Source organism: Vigna unguiculata, chromosome 9 (genome assembly GCF_004118075.2).
Source record: "Vigna unguiculata cultivar IT97K-499-35 chromosome 9, ASM411807v1, whole genome shotgun sequence".
NCBI lineage: Eukaryota > Viridiplantae > Streptophyta > Magnoliopsida > Fabales > Fabaceae > Vigna > Vigna unguiculata.
In genome coordinates this window covers 10,742,352-10,765,782 of record NC_040287.1, presented here as the reverse complement: position 1 = coordinate 10,765,782, position 23,431 = coordinate 10,742,352, and the positions used below count along the sequence as shown (strand labels likewise).

The following is a 23,431-nucleotide window of genomic DNA, read 5'->3' as shown; positions in this document are numbered from 1 at the left end:
GAGAAGTGGAGGAGGGAAGAAGAACCTAGGTGAGTGGGTGGTACTAGAGAATTGTTAATGAAACTGTAAGGAACGATGTAAGTATGTTACTGAATTGTAGGAATTCGAATACGTGTGAAGGTTTGAGCATAGTATGGTGTGGATGTAGGAAAGTTGAATGCAAGATAGAGGAAATAATGATCTTAATGCAGAGTTTCAGGGTTAAAATGTAGACTTGGTTGATGGTGTATAATTGGAACATGAGATGGTGTGTCTTAAGGAATTGAGGTAATAGTTAAGAATTGTGTAACAAGGATTGAATGTTAATGTATAGACGTTGTACTACTGTTGTATTGTGAAATAGGTACGTAATGTGCTATAAGATACTATACTAGTGGTCTCATTTTTGGGATGAGTCATTGGTTATGGATAGAGGAAATGAAAAAAAAATCCTATGTCTTGTTGTGTGGTTAGGGAAGGGAAATTTATAGGTAATAGATTCACTAGTGGAGTTCTAAGGAGGCGAGAATATGAATTAAATTGATTGGGGTATGGTTGGGTAGTTTTTCATAAGGTCATGATGAATGAGAAAAAGTGATGCTTGTGGTAGTGTTCTAGTTTGGGAACAAATCAGTGAGTTTGCCAAAAACTAGTAGAGAGATATTTCTGGTGTGGCGCCTGGCGGCCTGCTGGTGCCGCCAGGCGATAGGAACAACAGGGAGGATCTCTGCACCGCGTGGCGCCTGGCGACAAGGGAGTGCTCCGCCAGGCGGTGTTGGAAAAATAGTGGCGCTGGAAGGGCGTTGGCGCTTGGCGGCGGGCAGGTACCGCCAAGCGGTCTGGACCTGTATTGCCTAGCAGTGATGGGTGTTGCGCCAGGCGATTGCGCTGCAGGTTATGACTTGTGTGTGTTGCTTTTAATTAACAATGATGCTATGCTATTGGGTGATGTTGTGCCATGAGCGGGTAGGTTCATGGATGGTGTTTAACATGTGATGATATGAGCGAGAAGGTTCATATCCAGTTACTCTTATGTGGGGATACGAGCGAGGTAGGTTCGTATGTTCCGTGCTCACGTTTGAGAGATGCCACATGCGGGGAGGTACGACGCTGGTAGATCACATTTCTTGGACGGGCGGGCAGGTCCGTAGAGCAGGACTACGAGCGGGGAGGTTCGTAGAGTTGGACTACGAGCGAGGAGGTTCGTAGAGGCAGGACCACGAGCAGGCAGGTTCGTGTGAGCATCATATTCCCGAGTCCAAGGCTAACCTTTTTGTGTGAACTGAAGGCTATACAGTCTTGGGGTTAAGGTCTTGGCCAAGAACTAAAAAGATTGAATAAGATAGGTGCATGACTTATCTTGTATGATTTATATATGTGATTTTTATTTTCTCAGCTCACCCTTGTTGTTTGTGTATGGCGATGATCGTGTGATTCGTTGCACGGGAGCAAATGTTGAAACAAGTGATGTTGAGGACGCCTAGGCGACGGAGTGAGGGCTAGCTTTGGGATTAAAGCTAGGAGATTTTCATATGTATTTTATTATGTTTTCATTTATGAATACGAATTTTGGAACTTGTAACACGTTTATTATTTATGTTATAAGTTTGACACGTGTTTTCATAAATTTAAATTTTTTCCACGTTTGGGAGTAATAATAATGCGACTTTTGATATTCAATATTTTCTTTTATTATTTATTTTAAGTAATATTCCTTAGGGATGTTACACACTTCATATGATGGTGAACAAAACTAGTACCTATAAACTTAGTTGGTCAATAATTTTTTATAAAACTCATTCAAATTCTTTAAAAGAAAAAAATTTAACTTACCAAATTAGATGAATGACCACAATCTCTTATTGTTCCAGAGTTTAGACACCCACAGATAATCTTTGTTTAGAAATAGGTTACTTTTTACATTTTCCATGTTTATTTGGTTCTTAACTTTTTGTTTATTTTTGTTGATTTATATTTAGACACAATGTCTATAATTGTTAAATAATTTATCTCTATAATTTATATTTAACTCATGGTCATGACTGTCTAAGGGGATATTTTAGCAAGAGTTGTTCCAACAAGTAATATTTCGCATTCATTCATTAATCAGCTCCCAAAATTTAAAGATCAAGCTAAAGATTGCATGATTTGATTGTCATTGTAGGTAAGGAAGAGAACAACAAGCTTCGAGATGTTGCTCAAAAGGTATATATTAGTTTCGCAAACTATATTACTGTGTTGTTTCATCTCATTAATTAATTTTATCATCATATACAAATAATTATGTGTTATGGAATGAATGATTTAGGAACCATTTGTGAGACATGAAATTTGTCACGTGAGGAAGATAGAACTTGGGAAAAATAAGTTTAGCAGAAAAGAGATGAAATATGTTTTAGATGTATATATAATCTTAGTGGTTAACTGACCGTTGATATATTTTTTAATGTTATATGTTTTGATTGACACGTTTTTGCCAAATTTATAGTTAGTGTAATTATATTCGTGTTATCCATAAAAAAATGAAAGACATAACGATAAGAAGTGATTTATTTATTATATTTATTCACGACAGTAAAGTAAAAGTTTTATAGGGTCAATTTTTTTTTAATAAATAAAATTAAAGTCTGAATTTTAAAACTATAAACAAATGATTAATTTACCAAAAGAATGAATGACGACTTTATCGTATAAATGAATGATGAAGATTAAAATTTATTAATAGGTTGCATTACCACTTATATTGTTATAAAAATAATGTAGTTAATTATTTAAATTTTGTATTTATCAAATTCTTTATTTAAATATAATAATAATAATTATTATTATTATATTAACATTTTTGAAATATATTTAGAAAAAATACTATAACGTATTTAAATATAATATTAATTATATTTGAAGACTTTATTTAAATAATTAATTATAATAATAACCGTTAATGTAATATAATAATAGTTGATGTAACAAGATTTTATTATTTATATTAATACTAAATTTAGTAATGAATTGCGCTCTTATTTATACAACTTAGAATTGATTTATAATATCAATAATTATATGATTTATTTTTAAATTTTTTTACTAATTAACCAATTAATTCCATTAATTATTTTTAATTTTATAATATGATTAAAAAATTTCATTCCGTACGATTTGAAATCTTTTAAATTTATACATTTACGATTAATAATTATATGATTAACTTTTAAAGATTTTTTATATATTAGTTTATTTTATTAATTATTTTAAATTTCTTTAATTATGAATGTAGTTTTAATTGATAATTAGTAATATTATTATAATTACTATTGTTAAAAGTAAATTATTTATAAAATAATTAATTTTTAAAATAATTAAGAGTAAAATTGGTATTATAAAATGTGGATACAAAAGAGAGAATCCTGTTTATATATTACTAGTGTAAACACAGGCGCTATCGCGCCTGCGTGTACGCATTTTTCGAATTATATTTATAATTGATGATATTGTAATGTTATTAAGTTAATGAACAAAATAAAAGTATATTTATAAAAATTAAAGTGAAATGTATGGAGAAAATATGAAAAAAATAATTGTTGATGAATAGTATGAGAAAAAAGAAAAAAGAGATAAATAAATAGTTTTATAAAAACTTGTAAAATTAACCGTTAATTTTTAAAAATTTAATAAATAATTAAATTGTAAAGGGTAAAATTGGAATTATGAAATGTGGACACAAAAGAGGGAATCCCCTTTATATATAGTTATAGATTATAGATTAATATTAATATGATTAGTATTAATAAATATTTATTATTATTATTATTAATATTATTATTTTCATCACCATTTCTTTTATTATTATTATTATTATTATTATTATTATTATTATTTTGATTTATAGAATTCATGATTCACAATAAGCTTACACTATTTACTTCTATTATTGTTATTATTATTATTATTTGAAGAAATATTACTATTATTTTTATTAATATTAATGAATATGTATTATTATTATTATTATTATTATTTTTTTTTTTATTATTATTACAAGTGAAAACACAAATACTATTGTGCGTATGTGTGTTAACATTTTTTAAATTTCATAAAATGTTAAGTTAAAATTAATAAAAAATATATATAAATAATTTTTAAAATAATTTTTAAATATAAAATTAAAAAAATAAAATATATACACAACAAAAGTTTTTAAAATAATGATTTAAGATAAAAGAGATTTTTAGAATAATATTTAAAAACAAATTATTTATAAAATAATTAATTTTTAAAATAGTTAAAGATAAATGTTGACAAAAAAAATCTTATTTATATATTATTATAGATTAATATTTATTCTGTTATTATTATTATTATTATTTTGCATTATTATTATTCCTAAAAGTAATAATAATAAGAAAATTGTTATTATTATTTTTTTTACGGGGTTTCTAACCTATAATATATCTACATTTTATTTTAATTATAATTTATGTATACACATCTAATGTTATTATTAAGTTTTGTATGATTACTACATTAATTTTAAAAAATAAATATTAAAATAACACTACTTATTTATAGTTAAATTATTATTATTATTATTATTATTATTATTATTATTATAAAAATATGAACAAAACTCCAAATTTAACTTATTAAAATTATTTCTTTCCAAATATAATAGAAATAACACAAAATAGAAAGAAAAAAAAAAGACCTTGAGTATGCACAGGTCAAATTTTAAGTAAATACAAGTAAATTAACCTTGGTAATTTAATTCTCATTATATTCATAGCCCATGCTCTTTTTTGACAGTTAATCAATCTCATTCTCATTCTTGTAGTAGTTCTCGTAATAGTGTGATAAAATATTAAGATATATAAAGTTAATATATATATATATATATATATATATATATATATATATATATATATATATATATATATATATATATTTGTGTATATAAAATTAGTATTTAAAAAATATATAGTAAATTCTCTTAATATCAAGATGCTTTTTTAAACTTTCGACTTAGTTATACTAATAATTTGAAATTTTGATTGATTTTACAACAGCATTAAATATTCCAAAAAAAAAGAAAGACGTTGTCACATATAACCCTTGTTTTAACACAATTATTACTAGTGGAGTGTGAATGTCATTTGTGCCAAAAATAATATCTATAATATTCTTCATCGTGCAAGACATGTAGCTCTAGCCTATATTATCAAAACTTCTAACAACCAAGCAGCGCCAACTGATATTTATCGACATGTTTAGTTTTTTAGTCATTAAAGCTGTTATTCAATCATTAGATTTCTTCTTCTTTCATACGTTGAATCCTAATTTCCTTTCAAAACCTTGATCCTTTTGTCTTCCCTTATTCCATCATTTCAAAAACATGTATATATATGTATATGCAAACATAATCAAAATGCTTTAACTTTCACTACCCACTCTTAGATCTCCCAATATCTTTCCGTTTTTTCTAACACTTTTTCTCACGTTTGGTTTCTCATACTCATTTAGACTTCACAAATTGAAAAATGGAGAATCTTCCTTCAGCTATGATCAGCAATGGCAAAACTCGTATCTCAACTCCAACTTCCACGCATCAAGGAGACGCAGGAAAACCTGAAATTCATGTGCATCCACAAATTTCAGGATGGTTTTCAGAATATTCCCTACTATGGCCAGGTTCGTTTTATTATATTATATGTATAAAAGAATTCAAGTATAAATATATGTTTCAAATTAGATCAAAATGAGAAATTGAAAATCATATAAATAAAAGATTCATAAATTTATTATTTCAATGTTTCGAAAATTATGTCAATTTATTACATGGGTTAATCTTAGATCTAATTTGTGTTGTATATATATATCTGTAAGTATATTTATTGAACTATGTTTTTGACAAGCATTTTTTGTTTAAAAGGACAGATTAAATTGATGCATTTGTTGATGTCCTAGAATTAATTTATCATAAAAAAGGCCATGCCATCTTGTGAAAATTATAAAAAAGAATTTGTTTTTTCATTATTCATAAAATGTTTTGCATGCCCCGCCTCCATAATACATTTTCATTGGCTTCTGATCACGCTTCAGGTGCAAGGGTAATAATATTTTTGTCATTATATATGTTGTGTATAATAATGCATATGCATGTCAGGTTAAATAATTAACTGTTCATATTTTAATGGCTTCCTTAAAGAAGAATCTAAATATATGTTTAAGAAACGTGAGTATAGATTATTGCCGAGGTAATCTACCTCACTTGATTTTCATGTAACTAATAACCAAAAGGATCCAATGTGTCACGCTTCCAGCTGAGACACTTTCTAACAACCTTATTTAATAATCCATGTTTTTTGTTCTTGTTGATGATGATGTTTCTGCAGATATAATATTTATGCATGTTTATGTAAAGCTAACGAAATTGATTGACGTGTACATGTATTGTAGGGCAAGCACACTTCTTGAAGGTAGAAGAGATTTATTTCCAAGGGAAATCTGAATACCAGGATATGCTAGTTTTTCAGGTGATGATAATTAAAATAATGATAATAATATTATTATTATAATATTTGACAGTTGTTGAATGTAATTCCATTGTAGTCATCAAGTTATGGTAAGGTTTTTGTTCTTGATGGAGCACTCCAACTGACAGAGAAGGACGAATGTGCTTACCAAGAAATGATGACTCATCTTCCTCTTTGCTCTATCCCTAACCCAAAAAAGGTTCAAATCGCATTAAGCTATTTTTGTGTCAAAAATTTGAACCACAATCTAAGGACCTGGTTCTGAATTTTAGGTGCTGCTTATAGGTGGTGGAGATGGTGGCATCCTAAGGGAAATTTCCCGTCACTCGTCTGTTGAACAAATCGACATATGTGAAATTGACACAATGCTCATTGATGTAAGCATAATCATTTATCCGGTACATTGTATCACTTGCTATTAAACGCTATTAAATCGTTATTAAATTATTTATATAAGAAAATAATTTTTTAACAATTTTTATTATAAGATGACATTTTTTAAGTAGTTTCTATTTTCATATTTTTTTATATTCTAAAATTATTTAAAATGTGTCCTCTCAAATAAAATTATTAAAATTTAGTTGTCAAAATATCATTGTTCATTTACACGTATCTAATTTTTGACAATAAATTCATGCTTCAACATGAGTTGAATAGTTAAATATTTCACATCAATCAGGTATAACATTAATTTTAAAATATATAAATAGGATTAATTATTAATTAATAGACTGTTTCGTGACAGATGAATATCATTTTTTTATCGATTTGAAATCTCACTTAAACAAATTATATTTTTAATATAAAATTTTGTATACACTATTAATGAAGTTACAATTTTTACACAATAGGACATAATAAACTATATTCAGTTTTATTATTATATTATTACGCGGTCATTATAAAATAAAGCTTTGATCCATGTAAAGCTTTTTATTAAATTAGGAAATGGATTACACAAAAGATGGTGAATTTTAATTAATTAAACTAAAGGGGTTAACTAATGATTTCAGGTGTATAAAGAATTTTTCCCAGACGTGGCTGTTGGGTACAAAGACCCTCGAGTGAAGCTTCACATCATAGATGGTACATCCAAACTACATGGCTTAGTATTATCTTATTATTCTCTTAAAGTTGTGTGATGTGTTATGTTCTATTGAAACTATCAGGAACTCTCTTTCTGAATTCTGTGCCAAGAGGAACCTATGATGCCATAATAGTGGATGCCTTCGACCCAATAAGTGTGTCTCATATCTTCTATATCTTTCGCTGTTGAATCTCAACAATATCTTCTTCAGTGATAACTAAGTAATTAATACTCTATATTACTGTTCCAGGGCCTGATCATGAGCTTTTTGAATCTGAGTTCCTTCAACTGGTTGCTATGGCTCTTCGACCTGGAGGAGTTCTGTGCATCCAAGCAGAGAGTATTTGGTTTCAGTCATTGGATATTGAAGAACTCCTCACCAAATCTCACCAAACTTTTAAAGGTTCCTCTAATTATGCATGGACAACTGTCCCTGCATATCCAAGGCAAGCATCACTTATCATATCTTATTTTCTTCTTGTATTTCAAAAAAAAAAAAATTTTTAAATAAGAAATTAATTATAAGTGTTAAAAATTTCACGTAAATAAGAGATAAAATTAATTTAAAATATAAATCTTACTTTTTACAAATCAATTTTATAAAATTGAATTAGATTTAAAGTACATCTTCTTAATATCCGAATATGTTTATCTTAATTAACCTACCGCACCTTTTTCTGAGTACTTAATGTCAGAAACTCTAAGAGAGCTTCACCATACTATTTTTTTTTTCTTGTAGACCAAAAAAAAAACATCATGTTCCATTTCCTAGTTTTTTGTTTCCACCCTTTTTCGTAAAACTCGGTGTGTGATTTTAAAACCTATGTTATATGTTGGTTCTTGTGTTAGTGCGTCCACCAAATGTTGTATATCTTTGGTTTCTTTTCTTTCAGTGGGGTCATTGGTTTCTTGCTGTGCTCCACCGAAGGTCCTTATGTGGACTTCCGAAATCCAATCAACCCCATCGATCCCGAAAATCATGGCATATCAAACCAACCCTTGAAGTTTTACAACTCAGAAGTAAGCATGTGTGTATATATATATATATATATATATATATATATATATATATATATATATATATATATATATATAACAATCTAAAATTGACAGTTTTTTGTCCTTTTGTTTAAATTTTCGATGTTGTGTATCCGTTTCAGGTTCATTCAGCTGCGTTTTGCTTACCATCTTTTGCCAAAAGGTTCTCGAATGCCAAAGCTACTAAATGGCCGTAGTATGAACAAGACAGAGACACGTTCACGTAGTTGCAAGCATGTGTACTAATACCGACAACACTGCATGCCTCATTCATACCCTTTCCGACAACATTTGAAATTCGTGCCATTATTCTTCTGCCAAGATTTTTGAAAAGAAATCGTACTTTGTTATACTTCAACGTTCAAGTGTGTTATCTTCAGAAAATAACTACTCCATATGCGTTGCCATTATATTCAGACAGAATCAATGTTTCAATAAGCAAAACATCAACAAATTATTTAAATTGTTAGGTTCTTAATCTTTTTTGTGTTTACAACGGTGATACTGGAAATCAAACTTAAACTTTTCAACTATAAATCAATTTAGTTATTTGCATTGCAAGTACATGATGACCTTATTTATTTGGAACTAATTTTGTCTCTATATAACAGTAGGATCAAATCTATTTATAGTAACAAAATTCAGACACTAAATATTTTTACTTTCTGAGAGTTAGAAAATCAAATTTATTTTTTCACATTATCAAAACAAATTGTCCGATTATTCAGTTTTCTTCTGAATCCAAAGTATTTAAAAAATTAATTCTTTGAGATACTGAAATTTATCTAAGAATTAACTAATCTTTTTCTGTCAACTACATATATATATTCTTCATACAAACGGATTTCAGAATTCAAATCCTTTGCTATATTGTAGTCTCTTTACGAACATGTTCTTGAAAGAAATCATTATATTTTGGAAGTAATAGTCTCTGATGGAGTGAGTTAAATAAGTCATGTTTGGAAAGACAAAAAAAGCAAGACATGAGAGATATACTGTAGGTAAACCTAACACGTATAATTGCGCTTAACAAACAAGATATTGGTGGTGATTCTCTGTTGGAGTAGATTTTTTTATCTTGTTAAGATGTGACCAAATGATGGAATATGATCGATCTATCACTGTCCCTGTAATTAAACCTAAACCCATGGGAGGTTGGTGCGTCTATACCCAAAATTGGCTCAAAGGAAACACTCATCTATCTTGTCTAGTTTGTCTCCATAAAAGCTAGCAATTTCAAGCAAGATTCAACCCTAACGCCACTGAGTGTTCCTCCAACATTTTTCCACATTATCACGATAAAATGTTGAACTATTTTTTTAGGTTGGGTAATTATGTGCATGACATGTTCTCGGTGGGCGAAAATTGAAACTATGAAACACTCAATGATTGCAGAACGTGCAATCAAATACCAGAATCTATTTTTTTGATAATAAATTACATGTCTAATTTACCATATAGTTTAATATGGTTATGCTAGAACAAACTACTTTATAAAAAAAAATATTATTAGGAGAAGAAAACGAAATTATGTCGTAAGCTATGATTTTGTATAAATTAACTTATTATGGATAAATTAATTTTAACAAATAGACAGTTAATTTTAATTTCTTTTATTTTTCTGTTCTAAAAGTTGTTATTGGAGAAATTAGTTTAAGAGAACCGTGATGACACAGCGAAAATAGATTTCAAAATAGAGGAGCCCTCAGTTAAGTATTTATTAAGGAAAATATTAAAAAGACCCAAGAGAGAAAAAAAATATTTTGGGAATTAGACATTGTTCTCGAGTGTCAATTATGCTTGGAAGGTGGTGGTATCCTCCGACACATATTACAAAAATTGTTATCTCTAATTAATTATTGCAAATTATTACAATTCAAAAAATATTTATATCATCTTATAACATAATTAAAAACTACTAAATCTTTTTTTTTCTTTGAACAAAAACATTATATGAAGACCACATTTTTCTTTGTCTGGATCGGCAGAGGAAAACTACATGTCACGATTAATTTTACGAAAAAAAAAACTAATAAATTCTTATAATGTTTATCTTTCTAGTTTGACAAAAGTGGATGATCTCTCCTTCCTAATCTCTCCCACCTAATCTCTCCTTCCTAATTCAAAAACAATTATGTCAAATTCAATGTTTTATATCTAATTTGATCTCTATATTTTTTATTTTTGTTCAATTTAGTCCCAATTTTATTTAGAATTGAGCAATTTTGTTCCTCTCAAAATTGATACCAAATTTAATTTTATATAAAACTTATAATGATTTTTTTATTAAAATTCACATTTTTATTAAATATTTTTTTTTAAGGTTACATTAGTTTAAAATTATAAGAAAAATTTTAAGGATGACAATTAACACCATAGATCAAAAATTTTAAAATTAGTTATCATTCTTACAATTTTCGTTCTAATTTAAACTAATTGTAACCCTAAACCAAAATACTTAATAAAAATGTGAATTTTAATAAAAATATCACTATAACATTTATATAAAAATTAAATTTGATCTCATTTGAAGAGGGATAAAATTGCTCCCTTTTAAAAATGGGACTAAATTGAACAAAAGTAATGAACACATAGACCAAATTGAATACAAAACATTGACTCTGACACGTGGCGTACTGCTGGATTGACACATGGACATTTTTTTAAAAATTTTAAAAATTAAAAACAAAATTAAAAAAAAAATTAAAAAAAAACACAAAGTAACACATAGCAGTCATTGTTCATTATCGTTAATTATTTAAACGGTGTTAGCAAAAAATGACCAAATTGACGAAAATTATGAACTGATTGAAAAAATAATAATATTAAAACTAAAATGACAAAACCGAATGAAAATATGGATCAAATATGTATTTTAACCTTAGAATTAATGAACGACATCTATTTAAATACTTAAAATATAAATTGAAAGGAATATTTAAATACTCAAATTCAACAAGTAAAAAGAAATCATTTTTGTTACTTACAAGTTAATTTTAATTTAATTATAGGAAGCTTTTAAAGTGGCAAGTTGTCAATAATTTATGTGTATAAACATCTAGATAAAGATGTCCTATCACAATAAAAAAACAAATTGTCCTCACCGTAACATTCCATTTTAATAGTATAAAAATAATAAAATAAGACATATCATAATAACATTCACAGGTAGATTAACAAAATAAAAAATATATTAATATAGTTCTTTAAGAACATAGACTATAAAATATACCATTTATACAACACCAGCAAACCTACAAAAATATTCTTATACCGAACGTACTAACCATTCATACATTTGTTGCAATCTCACAATTCTAACTATGGACTTCTCGTCCATCAAAGATGTCTCTAAATCTGCATTTTCATCTGCTCCCACCAAAATGTTGATCTTCGCAAAAAAAGAAAACAATACAAGATCACAAAGTGTAAGGGTAAGCTAGTATATAAAAGAGTTATCCTAAGACCATTTAAATCATATCCCTTATAAGCCATACATGGAAAAACTACAATAATTCACATAATTGCAAACATAAAGCTAACATTAAACTTAATTATTTTGATATATGCATTTGGAATCTGAATCACTAGAGATTTGCATTTGTGGTGGCCTCTATTGCTCTGTAGATTCATTGCCAATTGGCTTCACCCTACCACACATAAGTTTAATCCATCATTATCTAGGGCCATTATCATGTCATAGACTAGGACCTCCTCCTACTCTCACCACATGATCCATTCTACTTTATTTGAGTGTGAATGATCATTAGAGTTTCAGGATGACACCTTACTTGAATCCATACTCCAATGCATACACTAAAATAACACCACCATACAATCTACCCATGAGACCACGAAATTATGTCAAACACATATAATGCTCGTATACATTAACAAACCTATTATCATCACAGTTTCACATCAATACTTTCACCATAATTAATTACTTTCAAAATCATATACATCCTTAATCACATTTTCATATTCACAAATTAGTAATTCAATCACATTCAATTACAATCTCAAACATATACATAATAAAGTACATCAAAATAGTACAACCATTTCTCCAACCACAGACATCAAAACAAAGATCCCACCGGTCAAAGGGACGAATCACACGTCTAGGATCAGTTGCCAAAATTTTTGCTAATCTGACAGTTAACGAATAAGGAATCTTCATTTTACCAAGAGGATGCAATACTGAAAAACTGTGTAGCACCCAATGCAAGAAAGTGGCTCCCAACTCTAGAAAGTGGTGCCCAACTCCAATGAGATAGTGAACCACTATCAAACTTGCGCATGACGGTGAAAGGGTGGCGCTGACACCACATGTGTCGTGGCTTCTATTTTGGGTTTCCAAAATTGGCCCCCAACGCCATGACAGATCGTAGAAACTTCTCTTTAATCTTAATTTGTAAAATCTGACATTCCTCGAGCCAGTCCTTAGTTCAAAACATTTCTATGATGATAGATTTCATGATTTTAGGCTCAACAAATGTCGAATTACTTAAATTGAAGCCTCACAAAGAGAATTTCTTTAGCTCAGTCAGAGTCACATACATGTTAAGACTTTGGCAAGTGTACCAAGTCGCGCAAGTAGTAACTGATAAGACCGGGATATCGTTTCCCAAGAGACTCGTGTATACTAAATAATTACGTAATTAGTAACTAATTTAAACTAAAGAATAAATCCTTAATTTGGGTTTTTGTGTGCACGAAAGTAAATATTTCATAAACAAGTAAAATTGAACTTGGATATTTGAAGACTCTAGAAAATGGTAAAGACTAGAAATGCAATGGATTGATATTGTTGGAGTTAGACTTCACCTACTTCACTCTCATGTATATTAAACAATAAAACTCTTCTCCATTAATTACTAATGTCAACCCACAAGTCTACTCAAACTCTAATCCCTTAGTTCAATGAGCCTATGTTTCCTTATTTAGAGTCAATTCCTTGAATCCCTAAATAAACAAACCCGCTTTACAAATTAGGGTTTAAGACAACTAATGGTTCAAGTTCCATTCCTAGATACAAGTTCCATTAGGTATCTTGTTCCAATTCTAGATTTCAAGAGATATTTTCCAATACCTAATGACCCAAATATCATGCAATGAATAGTCAAAACAAAGCAAGCTTTAAGCACATAAACAAAGATACTAGCAATCAATGGAAGAAGCATTTATATATTCAAATCATTCAAAAATACATGAAAGTTCAGTGGCTACATCTAACCCCAACAAAAATGGGTTTAGCTCTCCATTGTCATGGAGAGCTGAAGCTTAGAAAATGGAAATGGAAGAGGGAGGAGATACAAAGAGGAAGAAAGGGTAGTTCCCATTAGCCCTAGCATACCTCCAAGCGCTCCAAGACGTGTTTCTCGAGCTCCAAAGTGTCTAAGATTCGTTTCCCCTCGCGAAAACAGAAGAAAAAGGGTCAACTTGCCACATTAGCGAAAACTGGCGCCTGGCGGAAGCCTCTCACCGCCAGGCGCTAGCGAGAAAACAGTGGGCACAACATCTAGCTACCACCCGGCAATGTCCAGGTCCCGCCAGGCGGTGAGGAGCAGTGGAGCCTGGCTCGCCTGGCTGGCGCTTGTCTGGCGCCTGGCGCTGGCGGCCTGTTGTGCATGGCGTTGGCTTTATGCCGCCGGGCGCCTCCTGTTGACATTTTTGCTCTTCTCCTTGCTATTCCGGGTCACTCGTTTGTCTGGAATTTTGGAGCAAAGCTTCCAATCTACAAAAAGGACACAAAAATGGGGATTAGTGGTATATTTAGATCAATGTAACCCAAAATGTATTTATTTTCAAAAGTAAGGTAAAATTGAGGATTAAGTAAGTTAAAAGCTTTGGAAGAGATGATTTTGCTAATGAAATATAGCTTGGATAATGGTAAAAATTAACATTATCAACTCCCCCAAACTTAAAACCTTGCTTGTCCTCAAGCAAAAAGGTAACTTGGCCTAGATGAACAACACAATTGCAATAATCTAGCAACTCAAGAAAACAAATGTCAATTGTGCTTGCTTTTATTTGAAAGATTGTGTAGCACATGTGTTTCATTAGCAAGGCAAGCTAAAGCTATGGTGCTCACAAAACTGAAGCTTCACAAGTGCATGCAAAAGTTTATAAAGGATCAACAATCATGGCAAAATGTTTACTTGATCAATGGGAACCACTTCTCACAAGAACAAATGTTTCACTCAAGCCCACTGGTGTGTAGATATAAACAACATTCTCTCCACCATCACAATGTCACACAATTCAACTTTGCTTTTTGTTCAAAATGGTTTCACAAGCATGCTATAATCACAAGGGCTTTTATGGCTTGTATCGTGGTTAGGCTAAGAAGGAAATTTGGTTTTTCAGGATAACAAAAGTACCTTAAGCTAAGAGAGCAACTAATCAAATCATGAAAGTATTTTTCTCCCTTCGCTATTGAACAAATGAAACCAATTCCCAACTTGCTTGCACCAATTTTCTTTTTTTCTTTTTTTTTTTTGAATTGAATTGAATTGAACCAAAAACTTTACAATTTTTCTCATGCTCCCTTGTATCAGCAATAATTCTCCCAAACTTGAACCATACTCATGACTAACAATCATTTGCTCTCTCAAGCTCAAAGTAAGGTAGTTAATATCTTCATTATGCTCAAGGTTCAAGGAATGAGGCTCAAAGAAGACTCAGAGGGTTTGCACAAGAAATCAACTTGAAAAGGATTGGCTCAATTATGTAACAAGAAAAAGAAAGATGGCCTTGATCATCTGTAGCATGCAAGTAAATGATTAGCAAATGAACTCAAGCAAAGTTAATTATGAGTCCACAGTGATAGCATTCACACAAATCAACTTTGGGGCACAACCTCTCACAGGGTACTTTGGGTTCCACAATTGTCAACATATGCCAAAATCATTGATCACAATTAAAATCAAGCATCACTCTATCAAAATGAGAACAACCACAAGCTCATGCTTACAAGCCAATTCAACATCATTTCATAATAAGCACAAAAGATGATCATGAAAAGTACTAATTCAATGCAAAAGATTAGTTCACCAACCAAGTTACAGAGTTCAACACTAAGCTACAAAGTTAAATACTATCAAAAGAAAGTTAAAACTGAAATCTAAAAGCATAAATTAAATCAGGACTATCAGCAAAAGAAGTCCTGCAAAATGTGATTCACTATCTCCAAGCACTCAGGCGTCATCCTCACCCTCTTCGTCTAGCTCCTCCTCCTCATCATCTGTAGCAGTTGAGGCTCCACCTCCCCCAATAGTAGTGGCCTGGGCCCTAGGCCAAGCAACAGTGGCAGCAAACTCCTCAGCTGATGGGGTGTGCAGCTCGGGAATCGGTAGGGAGATGCCCCTAAGCATGTTTGCATTGGCCATCCCCAGCCGGTATAAGGCTTGCATCTGGGGTTCCAAGAGCTGAAGGTGATTGAGCTTGGCCTCCAAAGCCTGCAACCGTATATCAATGGTGGGAGTTGCCTCGGTCTCGGGCTCTGGCTCAAGCTCTACTTGTGGCTGATGGCGCCTCCTGGGTCTGGGAGCAACTGAGTAGAGCCTCTGAAAATATGAAAAGTCTAGGTCTTGCGTTGCTTTCTCCAACGGGGGTACAGAGATGTCCACCCCTGTCAGGCTGCAAAGATGGGTGATGAGAGAGGGATGGCCATGAGCGGCCTTGCCAGCGGCGTTGGCACATCGGTGGATCTCATTGGCAATATACTGCCCTACATCCATCACCTTACCTATCAGGATGGTGTACATAATGGTGGCGCGTCCCTCCGTGACATCAGACACAAATGTTGACCAGAAGCGGGCCAAAGGGTGAAGGGAACCTCTCTGAATCGTGCCCCTATGAAATCCTTCACCCGCTAAGCAGAGTGCTTGGATCAGCTCTCTAGGCGCCACACCCTCATCATCCAACACTAAAAATTGGCACTCCACATCATCAACCAGCTGGGTGCCCAAAAATTCATTGATCGTGTCCGCATCAAAGGGCACCCTTTTCCCCCGTACATAGCTGAGAAAGGTGGGAGCTGCTGAGGTGGTAACCTTGGCATTAGCATAGAATTCTTTCACCAAGGTTACGCTGAAAGTGCTAGGGTAGCTACCCAGCCTTTACCAGCCGCGTCTGATCAACTCCAACTGAAATTCATTGACCTCCCCAGGCTTTAGAATCACTTTCCTCTCTGCCACATATTTTCGTTGCATGACCACTTGGAAGTAGTCCTCATTGTCTTTTGTGAGGAAGTAGTGAGAGTAAATTCTCTCCTTTTGTTTGTGCCCTTTTGAAGGGTTGCCAACGGCGATCTTCATTCTTTTGGGATTAGAGGAGGATGCCATCTGAAAAATAAGCATTGGTACAAAGAGACAATTTAAAGTTAGCATTGGAGTGAGAGATTCAATCAAAAAGAGAGTTAATTGTATCTAAATACTAAACTAGAACAACAAAATGTCAAGTCATTCAGATGCAAAAACCATTACAGCATTGGTGCCTCACAACCCAAGCAACAATCACATGAAAATCAAAGAAAGAGGCAAAAACAAGGGTCACCGCCTGGCCCCTCCAAAACGCGCGCCAGGCGCCAGCTCGCAGTAGTGGCTTTGCAAGGCGCCACCGCCTGCCGGTAAAGCAGGCCAAAATGGCCACCGCCAGGTGGTACACAACAGGGCAGCCATGGAGTGTGGTCAGTGAGCACAGAACAACCAAAAAATAATTACAATGGCAGCCCAAGAATAGCAAACACGAGTTTATAACCACAACAAGCAATAGAAACAAAAAGTATTAAAGCAAAGTAAAACCCTAAACTAATGAATCAAGGATTTTTAAACAAAAACAAGCATCAAACACTCTAAAAACAATGAGAGAAATAAAAGAAAACGAAGAAATTACTTGGGTGTATGCAAGTGTAAGTGTTGCAAGAAGTGTTGGTTGGATAAGAGTGAAGAGTGGTTGGTGCGTCGAAAGGGGCAGCGACGCCTGGTGGAATGGGGTTGTTGTGAGTGATAGTGAAATTAGGGTTAGAGAGTTGGGAAGGAGAGTTAGGGATTGGAAGATCAAGGACGAAATTGGGAATTAGAGAGTGAGATTGAGAGGTAGGGTTTGGCAAATGTGGGAGCATGATAGTTAAGAGGCGTCATGCGTTAGTGCACTGAATGTTAGGGTTGAAAGAGAGTGGGCCAGTTAAAAACAGAGTTAAAATGGCCCAACCACTGTTGTGCAACACTACCACCTGGCAGTAGGTTACAGGCCGCCAAGCGATATATCAGAAAAAAGCCCTGAACCAGTTTTGCTGGTATGGCGCCAGGCGGGTGCGAGGGAGCCGCCAGGCGGCTTGACTCTAGATTGCTCCCAGGGGTGAATTAACTGGTGTTGCCTAGCGGTGCACTCCCTCCCGCCAGGCGGTTAAGCTGCAGTGGTGGAATTGTGTTTTTGGCTTATGAATGGGTTGGTTTTGACTCTATTGTACTCCACCCAACCTTTCACTCTTGTAAGCATCTTTTTCAAGCTTTTCCAACTTTAAACCAAGCATTTACACTCAAGCAAAACATTCAATTCACAAAACACATGCACAACTTAGCTTAAGACATGAATTTACTACACAAGTTATGCTACTAATATTTTCACTAGCACATTCTATGATGCATAAAGGTTGAACACAAGCACATGCTATCACATCCTAAAATTAACTATGCATGACAACATTCTAGGCTATGCTTCCACAAATTCACAAATGCATGCAACAAAATTAGCACAAAGTTCAAACATCAAATCAAACACAACAATCTATGCTACACACTTCACACATGCATAAAAACACAAAGCTATATTAAAAACGAAAATTAAAGGCTAGAATGAGTTTAGAGCACTGGGTTGCCTCCCAGGAAGCGCTTGTTTAACGTCACGAGCCTGACGGATAAGGCGCTTAAGCTTGGTTGATGCTTTTGGTGTGCTCCTTCCCAACCTCACACCTATATGACTTCAATTGAGCACTAGTCACCAATTTAGTCCTTCTAGAATAAGGAGATTCAATTTCAATCCTTCCATCAACTTTGATGTCTCTAATAACCCACAACCTTGCCCATTTTGACTTGAATATTCTAGGAGAAATCTTCAAATGTTCCTTTCTCATCACAATTGGTTGGCCAGGTTTAAGCCCATTAGTCCCCATCAAAGAGTGGTGGTGAACTAGAGCATCATCTTTCTCTTCTCTCTCTTCATTCACATTCGCAGAGAAGCAATTGGAGCACTTTTCAAGCAGTCTTGAAGGTTGCCATGGTCTACTAGTCACAGCCAAAACTTCATTAATGGCCTTAAGACTAGTTTGTTCATGACTCAATTCTTGCACAGCTTCAAAAACATTGAAAGTTACTTCCTCATCTTGGTCCTTCAATTTCAGCGTTCCCTCATCCACATTGATGACAACCTTGGTTGTCTTCATGAATGGCCTCCCAAGAATGAGTGTTACCCCTTCATCTTTCTCCATTTCCATCACCACAAAATCAACCGGGAAATTAAGCTTATCTATCTGCACCACCACATCTTCCACCATGCCATAAGGGTATTTGATGGAGTTGTCTGCTAATTGCAAGGTCATCCTTGTTGGCTTGGCTTCGAGACCACCAATCTTTTTCAGCATAGATAGGGGCATCAGATTGATGCTAGCCCCTAAGTCAATAAGAGCTTTCCCCATATCTTGATTTCCAATGGTGTAGGGGATAGTGAAGCTACCCGGATCCTTGAATTTTGGAGGAAGATTTTTCTGAATAATGGCACTATAATTCCCTTGCACTTCAATGGTTTCCTCTTCTATGTACTTCTTCCTTTTGCTAAGGAATTCCTTCATGAACTTTGCATAAGAAGGAATTTGTTGCAGTGCTTCAGAAAACGGGATCTTGATCTCAAGTTGCTTGAAGATATCTTTGAACCGAGCTAATTGTTTCTCTTTCTCTTTTCTTGAAGGATTTTGAGGATAGGGAAGGGGTTTCAAAACAACTTTCTCTTTTTTTCTTTTCTCTTTATCTTTTTCTTCACTTTTATTCTCTTCTTCTCCCACAACAATCTCTTCATCAACTTCTTCCTCTTGAATCTTTTCTTCGTTCTTTCTTTTTTCTCTAGCCTCCACCTTTTCTTTAGAACCTAGTCCAACCTCCTTTCCGCTTCTAGTGAAGATGGCCTTACATTGCTCTTTGGGGTTGGCTTCGGTGTTGGCGGAAAAAGAACTTTCTTGTTGATCAGCCAATTGCTTGGCTAATTGTCCCACTTGCATCTCGAAGTTTTTTATTGATGCATCAGTGTTCTTTTGATTTTGAATTGACATTTGCAAGAATTGTTGCATCATGTCCTCAAGCTTTGAGGTTCTGTCAGTCAAAGAGGGATGTTGGTAAGTTTGTTGATGTGGGGGCCTATTGGAAGGTCCTGCTTGGCCCATGTTTTGGTGAGGTTTCCATCCTTGATTATAGTTCCCTGATCGGCCTTGATTGCCCATATAACTAACTTCCTTTTGAGATGTGCTTGGCATAGCACATTGCCCATTGGTATGGGTTCCTCCACATAACTCACAACTTTGCACTTGTTGGAGTTGAGCTATAAAGGCATTTTGAAGCTCTTGAGGAAGTTGTGACAATTTCTTCATCAGAGTCTCCAACTGTTGAGTCATAATCTTGTTTTGAGCCAATAGAGCATCTTGAGATTGAAGCTCTAGAATACCCTTCTTTTGAGAATGGGCTCTCTCAGTATAAGCTTCATTATCATTAGTTGCCATGTTCTCTATTAACTCGTACGCTTCCTTTGGTGTCTTCCACTTGATACTCCCACCGGCAGAGGTATCTAACATCAGCTTTGACTAGGATTTAAGCCTTGCCAAGAAAATAGTGAGTTGTGTAGGTTCATCAAACCCATGAATGGGAGTCTTTCTGAGCATTCCCTTGAACCTGTCCCATGCTTGCCCTAAGGACTCATCCACGTCTTGCTGGACAGCAGAGATTTCTTGTTTGCCTTTGTTGATCTTGGATTGAGGGAAATACTTGCTCAAGAATTTGGCAACCACATCCTCCCAGCTAGTGAGATTGTTTTCAGGGAAAGAATTTAGCCAGACTTTGGAATTTCCGGCCAAAGAGAAGGGGAATAGACTCAGTCGAATGGCTTCATCAGGCACTTGATGGATTTTCACTGTATTGCATATCTCTAAGAAGGTGGCCAAATGCGTATATGGATTCTCATGAGCCAATCCATTAAACTGATTACTTTGCACCAAGTGGATTAGAGTTGGCTTCATCTCCATATTAGTAGCATTCACCGTTGGTCAAGCAATACTGTTGAAATTAATGGTCCTTGTGAACGTAGCATAATCTTCAAGAGTGCGTCTTGCACGACCTCTACCATCACTATTAGGGTTTTCATCCATTTCTTCTTCTGATAAGAATCAAGATTCTGAGGAGTAGACGAAAGAGTGTATGAAGCAGAAGAGTGATGGCCAACTTGTTGTGCTTGAGCTCGTCTTCTCCTTGTGGCACTATTGTTTCAACAGGCAGTTTTCTCTATCTCAAGGTTGGCAAGGAGTGGTTCTGAAGATGCAGTCCTCCTTATACAGATTCTATCCTGCATAAACAATAGAGCAACAACAAAAGTAAGCTCGAACTACAAGTTAGCCTAAAAATAATGTGCGTATATAAGTAAACAAAAACAGTAAATATGAACAAAAGAATTTAGTCTAAATAAGTCAAAAATCACACAAAAGTTTAGTATTAGACATGGATCCCCGGCAACGGCGCAAAAAACTTGTTAAGACCTTGGCAAGTGTACCAAGTCGCGGTAAGACCGGGATATCGTTTCCCAAGAGACTCGTGTATACTAAATAATTGTGTAATTAGTAACTAATTTAAACTAAAGAATAAATCCTTAATTTGGGTTTTTTGTGCACGAAAGTAAATATTTCATAAACAAGTAAAATTGAACTTGGATATTTGAAGACTCTAGAAAATGGTAAAGACTAGAAATGCAATGGATTGATATTGTTGGAGTTAGACTTCACCTACTTCACTTTCATGTATATTAAACAATAAAACTCTTCTCCATTAATTACTAATGTCAACCCACAAGTCTACTCAAACTCTAATCCCTTAGTTCAATGAGCCTATGTTTCCTTATTTAGAGTCAATTCCTTGAATCCCTAAATAAATAAATCCGCTTTACAAATTAGGGTTTAAGACAACTGATGGTTCAAGTTCCATTCCTAGATACAAGTTCCATTAGGTATCTTGTTCCAATTCTAGATTTCAAGAGATATTTTCCAATACCTAATGACCCAAATATCATGCAATGAATAGTCAAAACAAAGCAAGCTTTAAGCACATAAACAAAGATACTAGCAATCAATGGAAGAAGCATTTATATATTCAAATCATTCAAAAATACATGAAAGTTCAGTGGCTACATCTAACCCCAACAAAAATGGGTTTAGCTCTCCATTGTCATGGAGAGCTGAAGCTTAGAAAATGGAAATGGAAGAGGGAGGAGATACAAAGAGGAAGAAAGGGTAGTTCCCATTAGCCCTAGCATACCTCCAAGCGCTCCAAGACGTGTTTCTCGAGCTCCAAAGTGTCCAAGATTCGTTTCCCCTCGCGAAAACAGAAGAAAAAGGGTCAACTTGCCACATTAGCGAAAACTGGCGCCTGGCGGAAGCCTCTCACCGCCAGGCGCTAGCGAGAAAACAGTGGGCACAACATCTAGCTACCACCTGGCGGTGTCCAGGTCCCGCCAGGCGGTGAGTAGCAGTGGCGCCTGGCTGGCGCTTGTCTGGCGCCTGGCGCCTGGCGCTGGCGGCCTGTTGTTCTTGGCGTTGGCTTTATGTCATCGGGCGCCTCCTGTTGACATTTTTGCTCTTCTCCTTGCTATTCCGGGTCACTCGTTTGTCTGGAATTTTGGAGCAAAGCTTCCAATCTACAAAAAGGACACAAAAATGGGGATTAGTGGTATATTTAGATCAATGTAACCCAAAATGTATTTATTTACAAAAGTAAGGTAAAATTGAGGATTAAGTAGGTTAAAAGTTTTGGAAGAGATGATTTTGCTAATGAAATATAGCTTGGATAATGGTAAAAATTAATATTATCAATACACAACCTACGAATAATTATCAATATAACCGAACAGAAAACATCTAGTCATAGTCACACCACATCAAATCCATCAATACAAGCAAAGTATTAAAACTCACAAACACTCATAAAACATAAGATTTAGGCTAGCTTCCATTACTTGACCAAACTGCACAAACAACCCTAAGATAGTTCAACACCTTTAGCTTCACAAGATGTTCTATCTACACATAGACACATCACAAAGGTGATCAAGACATACCTTTATGATCACTAATTAGTAGAGATTCATAAGGAAGGTTAACTCCTCACATGCAACCAAAGGAGAATGACATGCAAGTCATAACAAAGAAGACTCATAGGAAAACAAGCAGAAGCTTAACTTACACGTTTGAAGAAACTAATTAGACAAAAAGGAAGAGTTTGCCAAGAGGATCACCCTAGTAGTCTCTGATCTTCAAACAGACGAACAGAGAAGAAGAACTCATAGAGAGAAGTCAGAGAACTCTAGAAAAGTGGTTTCTAGAGAGATGATGTGTTATAAAATAAAGAAAATTGTTTCTAACAATTCTATTTATACTAAAAGCTTTTAATAGTAAAATAATCAAGTCCCAATATTTTTAAACCACTATCACTTCTAAAATGAAATTTTCTAGGTTTTTACATTCTCCCCAGTAAGACAAACTTTCTTC

At 33.8% G+C, this 23,431-nt stretch overlaps 1 protein-coding gene across 1 annotated transcript; it reads left to right on the top strand.

Annotated features, from left to right (window-relative positions):
* The first annotated feature begins 5,448 nt into the window (after window positions 1–5,448).
* Window positions 5,449–8,989, top strand: LOC114164624 (spermidine synthase 2-like). The gene is made up of 9 exons (XM_028049358.1): window positions 5,449–5,661; window positions 6,430–6,506; window positions 6,583–6,705; window positions 6,779–6,883; window positions 7,520–7,592; window positions 7,676–7,747; window positions 7,844–8,039; window positions 8,487–8,613; window positions 8,754–8,989. Exons 1-9 carry the CDS (start codon window positions 5,511–5,513, stop codon window positions 8,826–8,828), a joined length of 999 nt encoding a protein of 332 aa, XP_027905159.1. The 5' UTR covers window positions 5,449–5,510; the 3' UTR covers window positions 8,829–8,989.
* Window positions 8,990–23,431: the final 14,442 nt, after the last annotated feature.

Coding starts and splice junctions, on each gene's coding strand:
- LOC114164624 (XM_028049358.1), top strand. CDS start 5,511: ATGGAGAATCTTCCTTCAGCTATGATCAGCAATGGCAAAACTCGTATC. Junction 7,748..7,843: donor GGATGCCTTCGACCCAATAA/GTGTGTCTCATA, acceptor TTACTGTTCCAG/GGCCTGATCATGAGCTTTTT. Junction 8,040..8,486: donor ACTGTCCCTGCATATCCAAG/GCAAGCATCACT, acceptor CTTTTCTTTCAG/TGGGGTCATTGGTTTCTTGC.